The sequence below is a fragment of the Phalaenopsis equestris genome, unplaced genomic scaffold (assembly GCF_001263595.1).
Source record: "Phalaenopsis equestris unplaced genomic scaffold, ASM126359v1 Scaffold233169, whole genome shotgun sequence".
Taxonomy (NCBI): domain Eukaryota; kingdom Viridiplantae; phylum Streptophyta; class Magnoliopsida; order Asparagales; family Orchidaceae; genus Phalaenopsis; species Phalaenopsis equestris.
Window position 1 is genome coordinate 57,887 of NW_018251122.1, and position 19,074 is coordinate 76,960.

At 34.6% G+C, this 19,074-nt stretch overlaps 2 protein-coding genes across 2 annotated transcripts in view; one reads left to right on the forward strand and one right to left on the reverse strand.

Moving 5' to 3' along the window:
- Window positions 1–4,987, reverse strand: part of LOC110038588 (serine/threonine-protein kinase STY17-like) — a 44,161-nt gene extending 39,174 nt beyond the window's left edge. Inside the window, exons 1-2 of the mRNA XM_020743464.1 lie at window positions 4,765–4,987; window positions 134–208 (exon numbers count right to left, since the gene is read on the reverse strand). Of these exons, the coding sequence (XP_020599123.1) occupies window positions 134–208; window positions 4,765–4,956 (267 nt within the window). The 5' untranslated portion in view covers window positions 4,957–4,987. The remainder of the gene's footprint in view (window positions 1–133; window positions 209–4,764) is intronic.
- Window positions 4,988–15,195: 10,208 nt separating this feature from the next.
- LOC110038586 (protein HEADING DATE 3A-like) lies at window positions 15,196–18,482 on the forward strand. Its single transcript, XM_020743462.1, has 4 exons — window positions 15,196–15,418; window positions 15,706–15,767; window positions 17,458–17,498; window positions 18,113–18,482. The coding sequence occupies exons 1-4, from the start codon at window positions 15,227–15,229 to the stop codon at window positions 18,343–18,345; spliced, it is 528 nt and encodes a 175-aa protein (XP_020599121.1). The 5' UTR covers window positions 15,196–15,226; the 3' UTR covers window positions 18,346–18,482.
- The last annotated feature ends 592 nt before the right edge of the window (window positions 18,483–19,074 follow it).

A 19,074-nucleotide genomic window follows, 5' to 3' on the forward strand; every position in this document is an offset into this window, starting at 1 on the left:
AGATTTTTATATATATATGTATATAAAGAAAAATAATGAGAGAGCATACAGATAATTGTAAAACAGAACAAGCACATAGAGTAAAAAATAGATAAAAAATAGAACGAATAAATAAATAAATAACACATATTACCTGAAGCCTACCACCAAATTTCTCCAAAAGTTTGATCATATCATGGTTGTGGTAGTGTATCGCATCCACTAGGGGCTATTCACACAAGGAAGAAAATATATATAAAAGGAAATTATTTAGCATCCATCGTTAAAAGAAAACTTTATTTAATTTCAGGATGCAGCAAGAGGATAAATTTAACTAAAATGCATCTCCAAATTACAGTCAGATTTATCTCTGTTTGTAAGACTGCAAAGAAAAGGCAATCAAATTTTTCTTGACTGCAAAACCAAGACTACGTGTAAAACAACTTTCCAATACTAGATTGACAGTTCACATTTTGCTAAATCAGATAAAGTTTCTAATAAGGAACTTCATACTCGTTTTCATTATAAGGTAGCTTTATATTAGATGACAATAGAAGTAGCCTATATTGAAGATAAGAAAATGAAAAATAAACTTAAGAGATTTTGTTGTGTACAATACAAGATAGATTTTAGGTGCAGATAAAATTAATGTCTATGGATTAGGAAGCAAATCTAATAGAACTAAGATAATGTGAAAAGGAAATTTGCACGTTATAGATATAATAGCTCACGCAACACATCGCAGTAACAAATGAAAATGAGAATTCATCAAGTAGTCCTGAATATTCAGGGATGATGATGATTATTTTAAATTATCTTTTTGTTCTGTGCAAAAATATTCGGAGTGGCAAAGAAATTTATTATGGTGCATAAAAACAAAAAAGTGTCATACAATGCAAAAGAGATGCAAATTTGTTTATATATAAACAAGGAAAAGCTATGATGGCTAGCCCAACTGAAATAATTTCACTAGTTTAAGTTGAATGTTGCAAAGGTCCACCTTCCATATAATTAGAGAGAGAAGGAATAGTGAACAAGCTTGTGTTGTAAGAATGTCTCTTCCGCTCTTTATAGAGGCAGTTTGAGGAAGTCAAAGTTGATTACAGTAAATGAGCATCACTTGGCGACAGACATTAGACAATATGTAGCAGTAGGCAGGCGACAGCAAGCATCTGTTGGTGTGCAACAATAAAAATAAAAAATTGGGGGGAAGGTAGACATCAAACATTAGTTGACAACAGGAAACAGGCGATGAGCGATGAGCACTAGTCAACAGCTAGCATTTGAAATTTGGTGAAAAAAGTAATCAAATGTTGGCCAATGATGGATGACGAACATAATTCAAAATACTATGACGAAGACTTCTTTTTTCTCAACGTTTGGCCTTAGTAATCCATCAATGTTTATGCGCAAAAACTGCTTTGGAACATCAGAAAAACAAACCTGAGTGTTTCAACAGCCTTATAAGATTTTAAATAAGGGTCAGGATGTAACCATGAGAACAAGCAAAATAGTGGATAGTTGAGCTTTTTGAGTTGGGTGTAACAATGAGACCAACCAAAATTATGGCATAGTATCTCTAATCGGCAAGGTTCCCGCATAAGAAGGACCTCAACCTAAGATTTTTCCATGCCTTCAACGGAACAGCGTCATCCTCTTGTCAGTTGGGTGAAGAGCATGAGCATAGGCTTGTTTTAAGAAGAGGCTTCTTAAGTGGCAAGAATTGGAGCAGGACTCTCCGCTGTTGTTATGAGTGTTGTGCCTATTTGCTATTGAGAGGAAGATTATCAACATTCTATAATAAAAAAAACGAGATGTGTTCCCACAAACGAGGTAAACTTTTTCATGCTAGAATTTTAGAAGAGATAATGTGAGATTTATCATCTTAGTATTGTATAAAATTTCTACACAAATATAAAAGAGTTATAAATAGTGTATGCACTACATGCATGCTTTTTTAATAAGTGAAATCCTCAGAAGGGTATGCACTACATGCATGCTTTTTTAATAAGTGAAATCCTCAGAAGGGTAAATATCAATTAGTCAAGCCCAATTAAAACAATTCCACTGGTATAAGTAAGAGATTAAAAAGCATTTCCCTTCTCTAAAATTGAAGAAGATGGGATTATAGTATAAGAGAAACTTAAAACTATGGGGAACATCTCCTTCAAGGGTAATAAATGGAATTCGATGATGATAGGGTTAATGGTAAGGGACGAACGATAGCATGTGTTAGAAATTGGACAAAAACAAAAGTTAAACATTAGTTAAGATGGGCAAGGGAACCAAACAAGAGATTATCAGATGAAAAGAGACACCAATTGTCATAAGTCATACAAGGTAAGCATAAAACATGGATTGACAATAAAAGGCAGGCACAGTCAACAATAGACATTAATCAATAGGTGATGACAGATTTTACAAGCAGGTGATGAGGTGTTAGACATTGGTTGACAACAAGCATATTAGATGTTAGTCAAAGGTTAGCTATAGGCATTACTCAACGGAAGGTGGCGATGACGGGTGAGCTTCGATTGATGAGTGGACAAGTGTCAATCAATGACGAGTGATATGCATCAATCGACAAAAGAATACATGTTAATTTCAACAGTGAGCAACAAGAGTGAATCAAAAAACAACTATATACATAGAAATCGAGCAATGAAAAGTGGTTAATACAATTTTTCTCCTAATGAAAAGGAATACCAAGTAACTATGATAGCATAAAAGAAATCTACACAAGTAAAAAACTAAAAATAATTGTTTGGTGTTACAAATGGCAACTAGTACACAGGGCCATTCTCAATGTTGTTATCTTCCAATTAGACAACTAAATTAAATTTTCTAAATTACACTCTCTCAACCCAAAAGGGGGACTAGAAGATTCCACCATTAGCGACTCAATTGGCTCGCATGAGCAATTAGTTGAAGGCGGCAGGAAACAATGTTGGCTATCAGTGAAGGTCTTTGAATGACAAGTAGGTGTTACCATTTTAAAGTTCTCAACGCCACAAATCCAATAAAGTTGATGGATATAAATTTGGATCATCCAAAATAATTCACATGAATAGAGCTAAACTTTTTCATCATTGGAGAACAATGATGATAAAAGGCTGCATTGTGTGAGGGTCTCTAAATGACAAGTAGGTGATACCATTTTGAAGTTTTCAAAACCACAAATCCAATAAAGTTGGTGGATCTAAATTTGGATCACCCAAAATAATTTGAAGGCATAGAGCTAAATTTTTTCATCAATGAAGAACAATGAGGATAAATAAAAATCTATATTGGTTTAAAAAAGTTCATCTCACTAAGAATAATCCAATGACTTACAATTATTTCAAAGAAAAATGAAATGAATTTTGGGTAACAATAACTAGAAAAATAAGGTAACAATTAAATGGTGACATAAAACTGTCATTTTTAGATGAAATGTTCATCTTTTTGAGACTGGTTCAATTTCACAGATGGCTCTCAAATTGATCGCCTATAAAGGTCTTAGAAACTTGGGTAATAAAAGGCATAAGATTAGACAAGATTCAAAGCATTTCATCATGATTCAAGAAAGTGGTAACGATAAGAATCTGCTAGAGGACTAGTCTATTGTCCCCTCCCCTTAAAGTGGATGAATTGGCAGCTAAGGTGGTCAGCCGCAACCATATATGAATGCTTCATATAGGAGAAGGAGAAAGAAGAAAAAGAAAATAGTTGACATGAGTAGGGAAAACTAGCTTCGGTCGGCCATTCGTGTTCCTTTGGATTCAATTTTGAACATTCTTGGTGCCACTGAAATTGTCTCGACAAAAAGGTGATTTCTTTCTGTAAGCACCCAAAAACCAAAGTCCAAAAAAATCACAAAATTAATTTATGAAGTATTTAGTTCATATTTTGAGTGCTTTCAATCAGAAAATTTCATCAAAATTCATATGGAATTTACGAAATCACATCATCCATTCTACTAAAAACTTCTTGGACCTCAATAAGGGCTAATTTGATTACTTGACGTTAGATAACATGTCTTAAACGATGGTTAGATTTTCTAAACTCCTCATTTAGTATGATGGAATCAGACACCAAAATTGATTTTAAATTCTCCTCAATTATATGACCAAAAGTAGCCATGATGGACCAACAAGAGTCAAAGCAGGCCAAGGTTTAACCTGATGAAGTGGCAGAGCATAGAAGATCAATTACGGCGTCAGCACAAAAAAATACACTAAAGGTATAAAAAAAGTATAAGCCTGAGGTTGTAAATGACAAATTCTAGCAGCTAGAGATCCCAAGAGATCTGAGTATGATCAAAACCAATGTATATTTTATCGATAAAGCACTGCTATATAAGAGGAAAGAGTTAATGTACACAAAATTTTCCGTCGAACCGTTACTCAGAGTTTCAGGAAAGCTTAAGCCTCTACTCTTCTTCTCTAGTCATTTCCTCCTTTCTAGCCAGCTCTACCCTCGATGTGTGACTCCATAGGCAAGAATCAACAGCCTTAAAAGGTTCAATTTCACAAATAAAACAAAATTATCATTTTGGAAAACATAATTTCGATCAAATGAGCGCTAAGACACTGCAACTTCAATGCCCTCAATATAGCACAGTCCTCTAAATCACGCCCAAGGTTCCAACTGTTAGCCAACCAAACGACTGATCACTCAACCGATTCTTACAAACACAATTTATCTAATAAATGAGACGTATAAATTGAAGAAGAAGAAGAAGAAGCAGTAATCGAGGGAGAAACCAGGTTACAGAAAACAAAACGAAAGAGAAATGTTACCTACCGTACTTCCCCAACGATCCTTGGGATCTACTTGAGCTCCGCTCCTGAGGAGCAACTCCGCCACCGCGACCTGCCCCTGGCAAGCCGCTACATGGAGCGCCGTTCGATCATCGATATCCCTGTAATTGACATCCACTCCACCCTCAATAAGCTCCTCCATCCCACCAACATTGCCCTCATTTGCCAAGTACATCAGCAGGCAACAGTTATCACTCTTCTCCGAAACGTCACGTCATCGCCGGCGGTCGGGGAGGTATCAAGGGCGAGCTGCTGCGCGTTTGCCAATTGCTTACCGATGAAATGACCGGCTGCGGAGATGGAATCCGGCCGCCGGCGTGGCGGGGCCCTGCCAGAGGGGGGGGGGAGAGGGATGCGAATCGAATTGGGAGAGGAGATGGGTTTTGACGGGGGAGGTGAGGAGATGGTGCGCGGAGATTGAGGTGGACCGATCATTTGGAAGGTGGGGAAGTTAGAAACGCATATCAAGGGTTGGAGCTTATTGAAAAAAATTAAAAAAGAAAAAAAAGGAAGTAGATGTGGATCTTTTAGAAATTTGATGTTGAAAATGTTGTAGTGATGATTATAATTATTTAAAAGAAAAAAGTATAATCGTAACTCGAAAGTTGTTACTGTACCTAGTCAGAACGGGTGGAAAAATACAAATTTCAGTTGCAGTTTTTGAAAAAGTTGTCAAAACGTAGTTTACCTAAACAGACAAAACTGCCGTAACTCGAAAGTTGTTACTGTACCTAGTTAGAACGGGTGGAAAAATATAAATTTCAGTTGCAGTTTTTGAAAAAATTGTCAAAACGTAGTTTACCTAAACAGACAAAACTGTAGTGCGGTGCGGCCCCGCCCTCCCGAACGGACCCTTAAATGGGTTGGGTGCCCTTAAGTCAAGAAATTAGACTTGTGTTAGACAAAATAGGTTGTACATGTCAATATGTGTTGTCAGATGTAAGGTGTGGTGTGATTCACAAATATAACATTTTTTTTAGATGGACAAACAATAGCTCAAGCTCGTATATCTAATATATGGAGTCTGTTTCTTTAGGTTCAACTCATCGTCTCACGAGCAGATTAGAATATTCAGCCATTGGTCATGTAGATGTCTTTTTTAGTTATCTTCAATAGCAAAACCTTCTTTTAAAGGCATTGATCACATGGGATGTGCATTTGGTAGGTTTGGACAATAGATTTGTAAAATCAAATGGCTTTGAATGTATAAGAATATGAGTCAGATTGTTCAAACATAACGCAAAGCCAAATCAAACCAAACAACAATTTGGCTTCATTATTTCAATTTAGTTTGGGTTAAACTAAAATAAGCTAAATTTAAATTTTAGTTATGCAAAGCTGATGAGGTTGTTGAAGACCTTTAGGAAAGTCTTTGGGTGGAATATTGTGGATATCAAAGGAATAAGTCTTTTCTTATGCTTGCATAGAGTTTTGATGAAGGGACGACATGAACCCAAGACTGGCACTTAGAGAATGTTGAACCTAATGAAAGGTTGGTTAAGAAAGAAATTTTGAAGTGGTTTAATATAAGTATTATTTACCCCATCTCAGATAGTGTCTGAGTTAGCCCGATTCACTATGTTCCTAAAAATGTGGAGTGATAGTAAAGCAAAATGAAAATAATGAGTTGATACCCACCAGAAATGTCACGGGCTGGAGAACCTTGCATTAACTATAGAAAGCTCAACAAAGCCGCTATAAACGTTCTTTTTCCATTTTTCTTGACCAGATGTTAGACTGATTGACAGGACACCATTCTTTTGCTTCTAAGATGGTTACTGAAGATATCACCAAATTTCTATAGCATCAGAGGACCAGAACAAATCCAGCTTCACTAGTCTCTACCCTTCAAACTATGCAATACACCAGTCACTTTTCAGCTTTTCAAGATGTTCATTTTTTCTGACCTGATTGAAAATGTGATTGAAATTTTTATTGATGATTTCTTGTTGTTTAGCTCATCTTACTATTCATTTCTTGACAATTTTACAATAATGTTACGAAGTTGTGAGGATACCAACTTAATGTTAATCAACTAGGAGAAGTGTCAATTCATGGTAACTGAGGGTATCGTGTTAGGGTATAAGGTTTTGGAGAAAGGGATAGAGGTAGATCCAACAATAAATCAAGTGATAAAAAAACTATCCCTGCTTATGTTTATTAAAAGAATTAGAAGCTTTTGGGGCATATATATTAAGGACTTCTCTAAAATTTTTAAATATGTGTCATTTGTTAGAAATGAATGTGGCCTTCAATTTTGATGAGCATTGCCTCCTGCCTTTGAAATCATGAAAAATAAGTCAATCGTGATACATATCATTATTGCACCTAATTGAGATCTTTTGTTTGAGTTGATGTGTGATGCTAGTGACTACATAGTAGGGGTGGTATTAGGCCAAATGTAAAATAAGATTTTTCATGTAATTTACTATGTCAATAAGACACTGAATGAGACCCAAGTGAATTATATCATTACCGAGAAAGAGCTACCAATGATAGTATATACATTTGAAAATTTTAGATTCTACATGATTGGTACAAAAGTAAAAGTCTACACTGACCACGTCGCTATCAAATATCTTGTGACTAATATGGATGACAAATTCCGTTTGATATGATGGGTCTTCTTGCTATAAGAATTTGATATTAAGAATATTGATAGGAAAGGTATAAAAAAATAAAGTTGTCAATCACTTCCCTAGGCTTGGGCAAGAAACTTCTAAGAGCAGTATCGTACAATCTGCCCATTCCAAAGTATCATCTAAATTTAATGCTTGTGATAGACCTCAATAAAATAACTATTACATACTAAATCAAGCCATCAAACTTGAATGTCTTCTTACATATAAATTCTATACCCTTTATACGATTTTTGTTTTATTTTCCTTTGAATTTATGCTTATCTCTAAGCCTTACAATGCCGAAAGGCTCAATATGGTATAATCTCATTTCGCTAAGATGGCTCCAAAATTGAATTTTGAGATACCACACTAACAAAAGAAGCATACTCTAAAGTGGTATAGACTATTAGAGTTAAATGTGTACCTACTACTAAATTTTTATAACCTTAAAGTTGATGTTTCCTTACTTTGATTGTTTTAATGATACAACTTAAAAATAAGATAAATTGTGGAATACAAACTTGGTTCATTTGATCACATGAAGTATTCTCATTATTTTACGCCTAAAATTATTCTAAAGCCTTTTTACTTGTAGACAAAAGTTTACTCTCCTCTACCTCCCAAAATATAGTGCTATGATGAATTAAGGAAATACTTAAAAATAACCCTTAACCTTGCATCATGGAATAGATGCTATGTTCTAATTTTTAATTATGATAACCGAAAAAACTTTCAAAATTTTTAGAATGATATTATTTTTAAGAAAGGATGTTTGCTAGAAAATTCATAATGGTAGAGTAATTTATTATCATCTTAGTGTTGCATGAGAATTCATCACACATTCAGATAAAAGAAAATAACCAAAATTAACACTAGAAGTTTTTTCATGGAAAACCCGTAAAAGACAAAAACTATGGGGTCTGACTCAATTGTAAAATTCCACTATAATTTGATTATTACAAAGATCTCTTGTCCACGAGCGGAAAAACGTTACGAAATCTTCTAAATTACAACGTCAGCATGCGGATGAACTTGTTGCGAGGAATGGACGACGACCAATGATGATCAGTGGTGGCCGACAAGTGGGGTTTACAGTGGTCAGTGGAGGTCGACAGCAACATGAGTGGTGTTGGATTTCTGCTCCTTCTCAATGTTTCAAGCGCCCCCCACCCCCTAGAGCTCTTTTTATAGACACCCGGTGGCAATAAATGAGGGCATATGAACCGCTTTGATTGGACAGTTCAGAGGGATTACCTCGATCATATGATGTTTGATGAACATTTGAGTGTCTTAATGATGTCATAATTAACAACCTTGGGATCATTGAATTTGTCTCGCCAAGATGCTTGATTCGATTATAAGCTTGTCGAATACAACATATATTTGACCTCCCAAATGTGTCCGACAAACATCCAAACATGCTTTAATGGCTTGATCTGGGCTCAATTTAGTTCAGATTGGATCAAAGTAGGTATCATTAGGTCCTCTTGTTGAGTCGGGCAGTTTGATTATAAGTTTGTTGAAATCAAAACACTTGATGATTTTTTATCGATGCTTAAATATTTCTTGCTCAAAAGATTATCTCGAGATTCGTGTCAGATGGTGAAGATTAGTTGGTGTATTAGTTACCCCCTTATTTTCGTGTGAGATCAATTTTGTCGTTCAAAAATATCAAGGTTTGAAGCTTTTTATTTTTTTAATATTTTATTATTATTTTTTGTTGCTATGTAGGTAAGTTGTGGGAATTGCAAACATTGGGATTAATATCACATAATTTAATTCTTCGGGCGTTAGAAAAATGGCGGGGACATTGGAGACGAGGCAGGTTGGCTAAGAGTCCATTCGAGACCGTGGCATGAGAGTGTCGCGACTAGGGGGCCGCGACTTTCTGTTGTTTGGTGCACGTTACGCTTGTGCCGAATGCGAATATGGTATAGCATGGGCCATGGATCGCACCCCGCGTCTCGCGTTCGTTCAGGAAAATTAACGAGTGGATCTCAACATACAGAAGCCTACGAAACTCTTGTTCCTCCTTATGTCACATGATTCACAAGCCTAGCTACTCGATCCTCCTACGTGTAAGTTGAGAACTTATATTTGATTCACACACAATAGAGCTGAAGCCCCTTCCTCGCCTTTGATCTTTGCTTCGTCAGAACGCCTTTGTTGCCTTAGTTTCGTTCGATAAAAAGGAAGAATGACGCAAACAGGCTTACCTTCCTCAATGGTTTCTGATAGGAACGGGGTGGAGGAAGAGAGAGATGGAAGTTTCGATGGTCACTGTGCGCCGATATCCTGTTTTTTGCCTTCCCAGCTTGCTTTAATCGTGATTGTATTGCGAGGGTTCATTCACGAAGGCCACGATTTTGGACGAAACTGGCAGGGGAGGGAAGCATAGGGAGGGTTTTAGGCACGGGAGGAGGCCTCGGAGGAGAGGGTAAAGGTGAGATGGGTTTATGGTTTTAATTTATTTTTATTTAAATTTAATTTTATTAATTTAATTAATTAATAATTAATGATTAATTCATATATTTTCAAATTAATCATAATTAGATAAATTTATATATTATTATTTAATGATTATTTAATTAATTTATAGAATATATTTTTAAGTTTTAAATTATTTGATAAAAATATAAGTTTTCTTAATTAATAAAACTAATTAATTATTAATTGATGTTAATTTATTGCTTAAGAAATAATTTGTTTAATAGAAAAATTATTTTATATTTTGTTACAAATAACATTACTACACAGGAGCACGATGGTCATTTGTCCAGAAACAACTAGCCCACAACTGTTTTCAGACAGCTGCAACAAATAAATAGCTTCCCCGCAGCAGCTTACTGGGCAGCGCAGCTATATCTGAAAAGTTGAGAAGCTACAGCTACCCCAAAATGACCATAAATTTCGGGATTGAAAGAGGCTGCAACACTATATATATATATATATATATATAATATATAATATTTTTTATTTTTTATTTTCAAATAGCTGACATAGTTTTTTTTTTTTAGGGAATAAGGGAGGTTAAAGGTCATAAGATGGAAGGCGGAAGGATGAAAATTAATGCAAATTTTAAATTTTTTTGTTGTTATTTTTTTTATTAATATTTTTGTTTTAATGTTAGGCCTCCTCTTAGGCCTATAAATAAAAGCCACGATGAGGGGACGAGCCACAATTGAGGAAAAGGAAAAGGAGAAAAAAGAGGGCGAGTGGAGAGTGGAGTCTTTAGCTAGCGAGATTTTTTAGAAGAAAGTTCTCACCGTCTAGAGTAGCAAACGAGTATCGGGATATGTTTTTTGCGTTGTGGCCAAGAGGAATGTCATCGTCGTCCTGCGTAGCAGGCGAGATCTTCTTTCGTGTTGCGAACTAGAGGAAGGTCGTCTTCATCCTACGTAGCAGGCGAGCCACAAGACCTTTTTTTCCGTTGCGGCCAAGAGAAAGTCATTCTCATCTTGTATAACATGCGAGCAGCTGGATCTTCTTTCACGTTGCAGCGAAGAGAAAAGTCATCTCCGTTCTGCATAGCGGCTGAGCAACTGTATCTTTTTTTACGTTGCAAAAAGGGCAATAATTGGAGAAACTCATTCCGCTAAGAACAAGAGTAAGGGCTAGAATTCAAAATATGAGGCATCAATTCTGATGGAGAGCGACTTGATTTTATTTCAAAAAAATTATTACTTCTCGAACAACATGATAGTGACATTGTCGACTTCAGCAGTTTGAGCGTGGTCTCTTTCTTCTGGATATATTGTTGTTCATGGGTACTCTCAAGAGTCGGCCTACAATATCCTTCGACAGCTGAGTTTATCGAAATTATGAAGACGTTTGAATTTTGTGTTGCTCAACTGTTTTGTCAGCTGGTGCAATCTTTTATTGGGTTGACTATTCTTTTTAGGGGTCTTGGGTTGACGTTAACACTGTAATTTTAGCGCAATTGTGTGGGTTCTTTAGTGACGCACATGATCATGTGGTGTTTTAATAAATGAATTGGATTTTCACCTGAACGAATCGATAAAACAGTGGTCTGTGTGATTCTTCTTTGCGAAGGATGGTTGAGGGCTCCGTGAGGCGAGAAAGTTTTCAACAGTTGTATGTCTCTGTTCAGACTATTAATAAGAGTATGCTACAAATGCTAGATTTTTGTGACTTCAAGTAGATGTTGTTTGAGACGCAATATAATCATGAATTTGTGGGTGAGGTATCATTGTCTAAGGCTAAACTTTCATTCCACCCAGAGCGATCAACGATTGTAACATTGAAGAAATCTAAGAAGGGACTTTCCGAGCCAGCCCTCGTGGTATCCTCAATTCAATCTCTAACATACAACGACTGTGAATTGCTCTCTCAGAAACAATATAAGAGGGTTAAGAATCGTGGAAGTCCTTGCCTAATCCTTCAACTATTCATATTCCTGAGAATGTGTTGTCTCATGATTGTACTAGGCTCTTGGAGGCCGAGGGCTTTGTAAGTTTCCATAAAGGATATTAGTCATGAGCAAAAACTACAACTAAAGCCATAAAGGTTTAATTAGTGATTGCTCAAATGATGGCCCCATCTTCATTATATATGCCATGAATATTTTTTTATTCATTTCTATCTTTTTCATCTTTATTCATCAACATCTTCAAATGGCTAGCAATAAGTGCCTTCATAATAACTTTTGAGCATCTTTATAAAATTAAAAATATCATGATCTTAAACATTGTGGAAACAAATCTCAAACCCATCCTTCATGATAAATCATTATAAAAAAAGACAAAATGACTTCAATTCAACATCAATGATGCATCACAAACTATCTTAAACTAACTTATTAACAAAACTACTTAACTTGCTAATCATTCTTAAGATCGACATTAGCTGTATTAAAAAAAATTATTAGAACTAATCAATATAATAAGATATTATAAAGAAATTATAGTTTATAATTTGTTATAATGATTGCTTTAGTCAATAAAGTATGAAATAAAATATATATGAACATTCGATATTTAGGAATAGTGCGTCCAATAATTAAAATTAAAAATATTTTAAAATTTTCTTTAGTTGAAGGATATTGATTAGTCAATTATAAAAGAAGCAATCTAATTAAAATTAATTATATTAAATGATCAAATTAGCTACAATTGATGAATATATTTATTTTAGTCAAATTAACATTTTTCAAAAATAAAATTTTCTCCGGTTTAAAATATATTATAGATCAAAATAAATTTTAAATTGTTATTTTTTAAAATAATCTAATATATATAAATAATTAGCCAAAATTATAGATAGACCACACATCTGAGATTAAATTTAATTAATTTTTACTTAAGTTTTATCAAAATTTAGATTAGAGAATTATAATAAATTTTTTCTATAAAAAGGTTTAAAATTAATAAAAAAATAATATTTGAACGCATAAGTACATATAATGGAGGGCGCCTCATATGCCTAGAAAACATAAAAACATATAATTGAGACCCCATAATGCCATGAAACCAATGAATGAAATGAATGAAAACAAAATGTTAAAATCTATAGCAGGTTGTATTATTTTTTCACACACAACATACATTTAGGAGAATACCATGTTAAATGCGAAGTTTTAGGAAAATTAGTACGTACGGCTGATCGTACGCCCGAACGATGGACCATGTCGTTGTGTATCACACGGTAGACTATCTGGACTGTCGTTCAGACGTACAGTGGCCGCAAGTAATAATTTCTCAAAATTTTAGCATAAATGAGGGATAACTAAGAGGAGAAGCCTATATCAAAATCAAACTAGGATACATTAATTTCCAATTACATGAGCCCTATTAACCACATTCAATCGTATGTCAAGCTAGAAAATATAGCTGCGATGAGTTGTTTGTTAAAGGTGTAAAGTATAATTAAATTCTGGAAGATTTGAGTAATCATTAGATTTAGTGCATTTTTATGGGGCCATCAAGTTGATGGTTTGATTCGCTCACCACTTTGGATATAGATTCGTTATTGTTATTCTCTGAAGAAGATGGAATTTAAAATTTTGTCAGGCAATGTCCAGAAACTTCATTGTTACAGCAAAATAAGAGAGTTTTGTTAATCCTGAGTTCTAGAAACCACACAATGTGAAAAATCTCTATAAAAAACCTTTGCATATGTATGTCGAAAATGTGTTAGCGTTAATCCTGAAGAGATCTAACTCTCTAGAGGAGGAGAGTTTGGCAAAAGTGGCCCCACCGATAGAAGGCCAGGAAGCCCACTTATGCCTGAGCCAAGGCAAGCAAAGCTAAAGCCAGCCAAATAATGAAAGATTGGCCCAATGACTTGAATTCAAGCTGTTTGGCTAGAGAAGAGGCAAAGAGGCATGCAAGCCAACTAGCATGAAGAAGCTGACTCAAAGAAAGATCTAGCCCATGAACTTCCTAAATCATATAAAGGGCATCCAAAAGTTCTCTCATCTATCATTAAGGGTTGACAGCCAACCAAACCAGTCCTGCCGATCGAACGATCATATTGTGCCAGAGATCGACCTACCCTGTCGAGCCGGTCACGCAAGCTCAACCAAAGGAGCCAGAGAGCAACCAAAAGATAAGCTCACTATATTGTGCTCTCACCCCTATAAATCGTTAGATTATTTCATGTACAAAGAGAGGGCACATACACTAAATTTTAGCCAAAAAGGTCTGGAAAAGTATGTGATTGTTACAATTTACTGTTCACCTAGTGTTCATTCTTCGCTGTCTCTAATGCTCACAAAAATCAAGTTTGCAGGTGCTCAATCATTTAATCAATCATTTCTTCACCAAAGTTTGAAATGAAGACTCTCCAACATGAGCTAGTTGCATATGTCAATAAACTCAAACAACACAAGCCAGATTTGTTGTCGTCAACACAAAACGCCGCTATGATCATGAAACTGAATCTGTGATACCGATTGTTATGCGAAAATAATGCATAAGCATAGAAATTCACACAATAACAATCAAACACAACAGATTTATGTGGTTCAGTGCCTACGTCCTCAAGAAGCTATATTCCACCGGTACAAAATGGGGAGAAAGAAAACAGACTTGGGTTCAACTTCCACACACCGCTCCTCACTCTCATAAACACAAAGTCCTCTTTTACCTAGGAGGCTTAAAGTATATAAAGAAAAAAAAAAGAAAAATAAAAACAAATCAATTATAATAAATTCATTAAATACAATATAATTATCATTTTCTCTATAAATATAAATAGTATATCTCCTATGACAAATCCGGATTCATGAATTACATTCATAAATTTATAGTCATGCCAGACCATGATGACATGCCCCCAACCCACATGGTTAATCATTATTTATTGATTCAAAACTTTCAATTAGGCAGATTCCCACAGGCGCCGTGGCATGAAATTTAGAGATCTGAACAATATCACCAGCGTGCATGCTTGTACCATACACCGATGTGTGCACCGCGGCGGGGCCAGCAAGCTTTCCCATGCGACGGCAAGTTCAAACAGTAATCATCTTTATCGATCCATACAAATTTAAAAGTTAGCTACCACAAGCAATTGAGTGGCTAGCTTGACTTTTAGACATTTAGCACCACTGTAATGAAGCTGTTTGTTTGCTAAGAGTTAAAAGCACTGTTCATAAAGCTCCATCGACGTGTTGCGTTTTGGTTTGGTTATTTTCTTTTTATATCTTGTCCTATTTTTCCAAACAGGATAAGCCTTTCTTTAATAAATTAACGGTCATAATAGACGTTAGGAGAACTTGTATATAAGCAAGAGGAAGCTGGCTTCTCTGCTTCCTCGTTGGTTCTCCTTCTTCCTCTTTTTCGCGGATCCGACGGCTGAGAGATGTCAGGGAGTTCTTCAAATTTTAGTAATGTTTTGGGAGAAGTTTTTGGTTCTTTGGATCAGTCAGTGATGTTAAGGGTTTCATTCAACAACAGGCCGGTTCTTAATGGATGTGATTTTAGGCCTTCCAATGTTGTTAATCGTCCTAGAGTTGAAGTAGGAGGAGAGGATTTGCGTACTTTTTACACACTTGTAAAGTTTTTTTTTCCTTTCCTTAATTGCTTTACACGTGCTTTACACGTGCTTTCACGTGCATTAATAGAAAATATTACGTCTGTCATGCAGACATGCTAATAATGACGTGGATTGCATTACGCAGTGCGTCTGATAGCGCGGTGCAATACATGTCGTTGACAGCATGTTCGGCTTACCGAACGTAATATTTTGTCATGGATCAGAGCTCTGATAATAAAATAATAAATTTTAATGTGTGATTTTTATAAATATAAATATATATTTTTTTTATTTGTGACTTACAGATCATGGTTGATCTAGACGCGCCAAACCCTAGCAATCCAACGTTGAAAGAATACTTGCACTGGTAATTAAAAGAAAATATTAGGTGCAGAGAACCGGACGTGCGAACAACAATATGGATTCCACCAATCCACGTTATAGTCTGCATCTGCAGACAACACACCTAAAATTTTCTCATAATTAAGGGTCCATTTGGCATCATTTTGATTTTATGCTCTTGTTTTAGTTTTTCTTTTGTTTTTGATTAATCATTATAATTATTAAATTTTTATGTGGAGTTGTGAATCTTGCTATGATGATTTTGATTTCTAACTCCATCAACCAAATAAATAAACAATCAAGTTTTTTTCATTTTACAAGATGTTTTTAGAATATGTACAAGCCAAATTGATTATATATTGGTAATTGGACTTTATTCAATTATATATGTGGAGATATTTTCTTCACCTAAGAGGTGAGATGTTATTGTCCATCTATTCGGACTATGATGCATGGGCTTTAAGCCAAAAACTACATCCCTTCTCTTCATGATCATCATAAAACTAGTTTAGTGAGTTTTTTCAAGTACTTTTCAGTAATTATGAAAATTATTCAAAAAATGTCTCAAAACCTTCAAAAAGTATTTTTTCATTATCATGAAAAAAGGATTAAGACCTAAAAAATTTCAAATACTTTCCATTAATGTCAAGGAATTAACTCCTTTGTAAGAGAGATAATATAAAATGCTCTTATTTATTTTTTTTCAAGAAATAAGAATTGAGTGGAGCTAGGAATAAGTGCTTGAATCTATGATCTAATAATGGATAGAAGTGAAGGTTTGAACCATTTGGTTATCAATGCCCAATTCATCATGTGGTTTGTTCTTTATATCTAGTGCATGTGTAATGATTTTGATTTGTCAAATACATAGGTCATAAAATTCATTATACATGCTATCAATTATTTGTCTCTCTTTTTTATATCTTTTTATATGGACTTTTCGCCTCTTTTGGTTTATGATATATAGGAATATGTCACTATCCTTAATGACAATGATTTTAGAAAGTGTTTATATATATATATATATATATATTTTAAAAGCCCAAGGGCTAATATATTAAAGATAAAAATATAAATATGTTTGTATGGGTGGGCCTAAACACCCAACTCATACGGTACAACACACATAAAAAAAAGTAAAAGATGGGTACATATAGAAATAAAAGAAAAAAATCAAAAAATCACCCAGTCGCTGAAAAAGTGTGGGTCATCCCAATCTAAACTTGCCTCTGGCTCTAGTTTTCGGTAGGGATTCAGCTAGCAGATTGGTAAGGTGCTGACCATTACCCGTAGTAACCAAAGTATCATCCATAAGACTCCTGAGCTCTAGTAGATCTCCATTCTTCTTCTTCCTCCTGGAAGTGTAAAGATAATATTCAACTGTTTAAGAAGATTTACATTCATATCATGTAATTCTTATGTATTTACATGTCCAACCCCAAAGCTTAGATTATAAGCTCTTTGATATGTAAATCTACAAGGCTTGGGGGGCATGCATGTAAATGCCTAAACTATATGGGTGTGCATAATGAAAGTAGCATTGTCTGAATTACATAAAGCTAAAGCACTATCATATTTTTAATTTAATAAGATAAAAATCATATTTTTTTGAAATAAAAAAGCCATTGCAAATATTAAGAACTGAAGATTTCATCTTTTAAAGCATATAAGCATAAGCCTAGCCTCCCTGTTTATTCCTTGGCTTCACTATGCAGGATGGTCACGGATATCCCAGCAACAACTGATGCAAGCTTTGGTAAGTTGGACAATATTAGCTTGTTAATTTATTTTATTCCATGGATAATTATATAAAGACCACTCAAAATATTAATATTTACAAATTAACCCTGAAAATGATTTTCTTGAACCACCAAACCAATGTAACCGCTCAGAATTTGATAAAAAATGAAAAATATGAGTTGGACTTTACCATGAATTTAAAAATAGATGAAAGTGGGTATTAGATTTATAAATATCAAATTTCGGGTGGTCTTTATGTAATTGCCTATATATATATATATATTTTATATATATATAAAATAGGAAATATATAGTAGAATACTTTAGAATACTTAATTATTTATTAATATGAACGACGGTATAAATAACACTTACAAGAATTCTATAATATGAAAAATAGTAAGAAAAATGAAATGATATGAAAAGAAAGATATATCGCATGATATCTCCAATCATTAATCCATATTAATTATTAGGAGATATAAGAAATAACTTAAAATAGGAAAATAAATAATTTTTAATCAAATGAAATAAATATAAAATATGAAAGGAAATATCTCTGTATATTAAGTAAATAATGTGTTCCTCATAACTACTTATAAGAATAAATTATTTCCTACATGCATGCAGGAAGTGAGTTGTTGAAATATGAGAGCCCTCACCCCATGACAGGAATCCACCGCATAGTCCTAGCGCTCTTAAAACAGCAAAAGAGAGGCACAGTTCTGAAGCCAGACTCGCGTGAAAACTTCGATACACAAACCTTCGCTCAGGCTAATAACCTCAAAACTCCGGTGGCCGCCACCGCCTATTTCAATTGTCAGCGGGAGGCCGGCTCCGGCGGCCGGAGGTTCCTCTACTAAGCAGCCATGCTGCCATCGCATGACCTTATATATATATATTTACGTTGTCGTCTAATATTGCATGTTACCATGCATGAACTTGATTGTTTGCATGTTTGTGGTTTGATGTGGTTGAGGTACTGTAATTTCATTAATGTGATGGGATGAAATTCTGTAGCTTGTAATGTTGGTTTTAGTATGGAATAAGTTGTACGTGTGTTAATGCAATGCAATGAGTTTATTAAACTAAAATTTATAGTCTTTATTTTAGAAAATAAGCTTTTTGCGAATAAAAAAATTTAATTTCTATGAATACATTTTCTTATGCGTGCGGAGCAATGCGTGTCATTTCTACTATTAAGTTATGCCCTTATGGATTATATTGGTTAGAATAAGGTTGATTTGATTGAATGATTTTCTAGTTGGACTTAGGGTCTGTTTGGGATAGCTGAAGCTTATTCAATAATTTGCTGATAAGCTGATTAAAAATAATCTGCTGATAAGCTATGTGCGGTAGTTATTATAAATTTTTATTTTTTTTGCAAAGCCAGACCGCTGCCAGAAAGCTGTCACCACATCTAGATAGTTGCGGTGTGAAAACGTTGTTTTCAGTGTTTTGAAAACTCGTAAACTATCAAAATGCAGTTTACCCAAATAGGCCATGTGCGTTTTCAAAATGTCACTGCACCAAATATGCTACCCCAAACAGACCTTAAGTGTTATGGATGTTTATAACCTTGAGAATTCCTT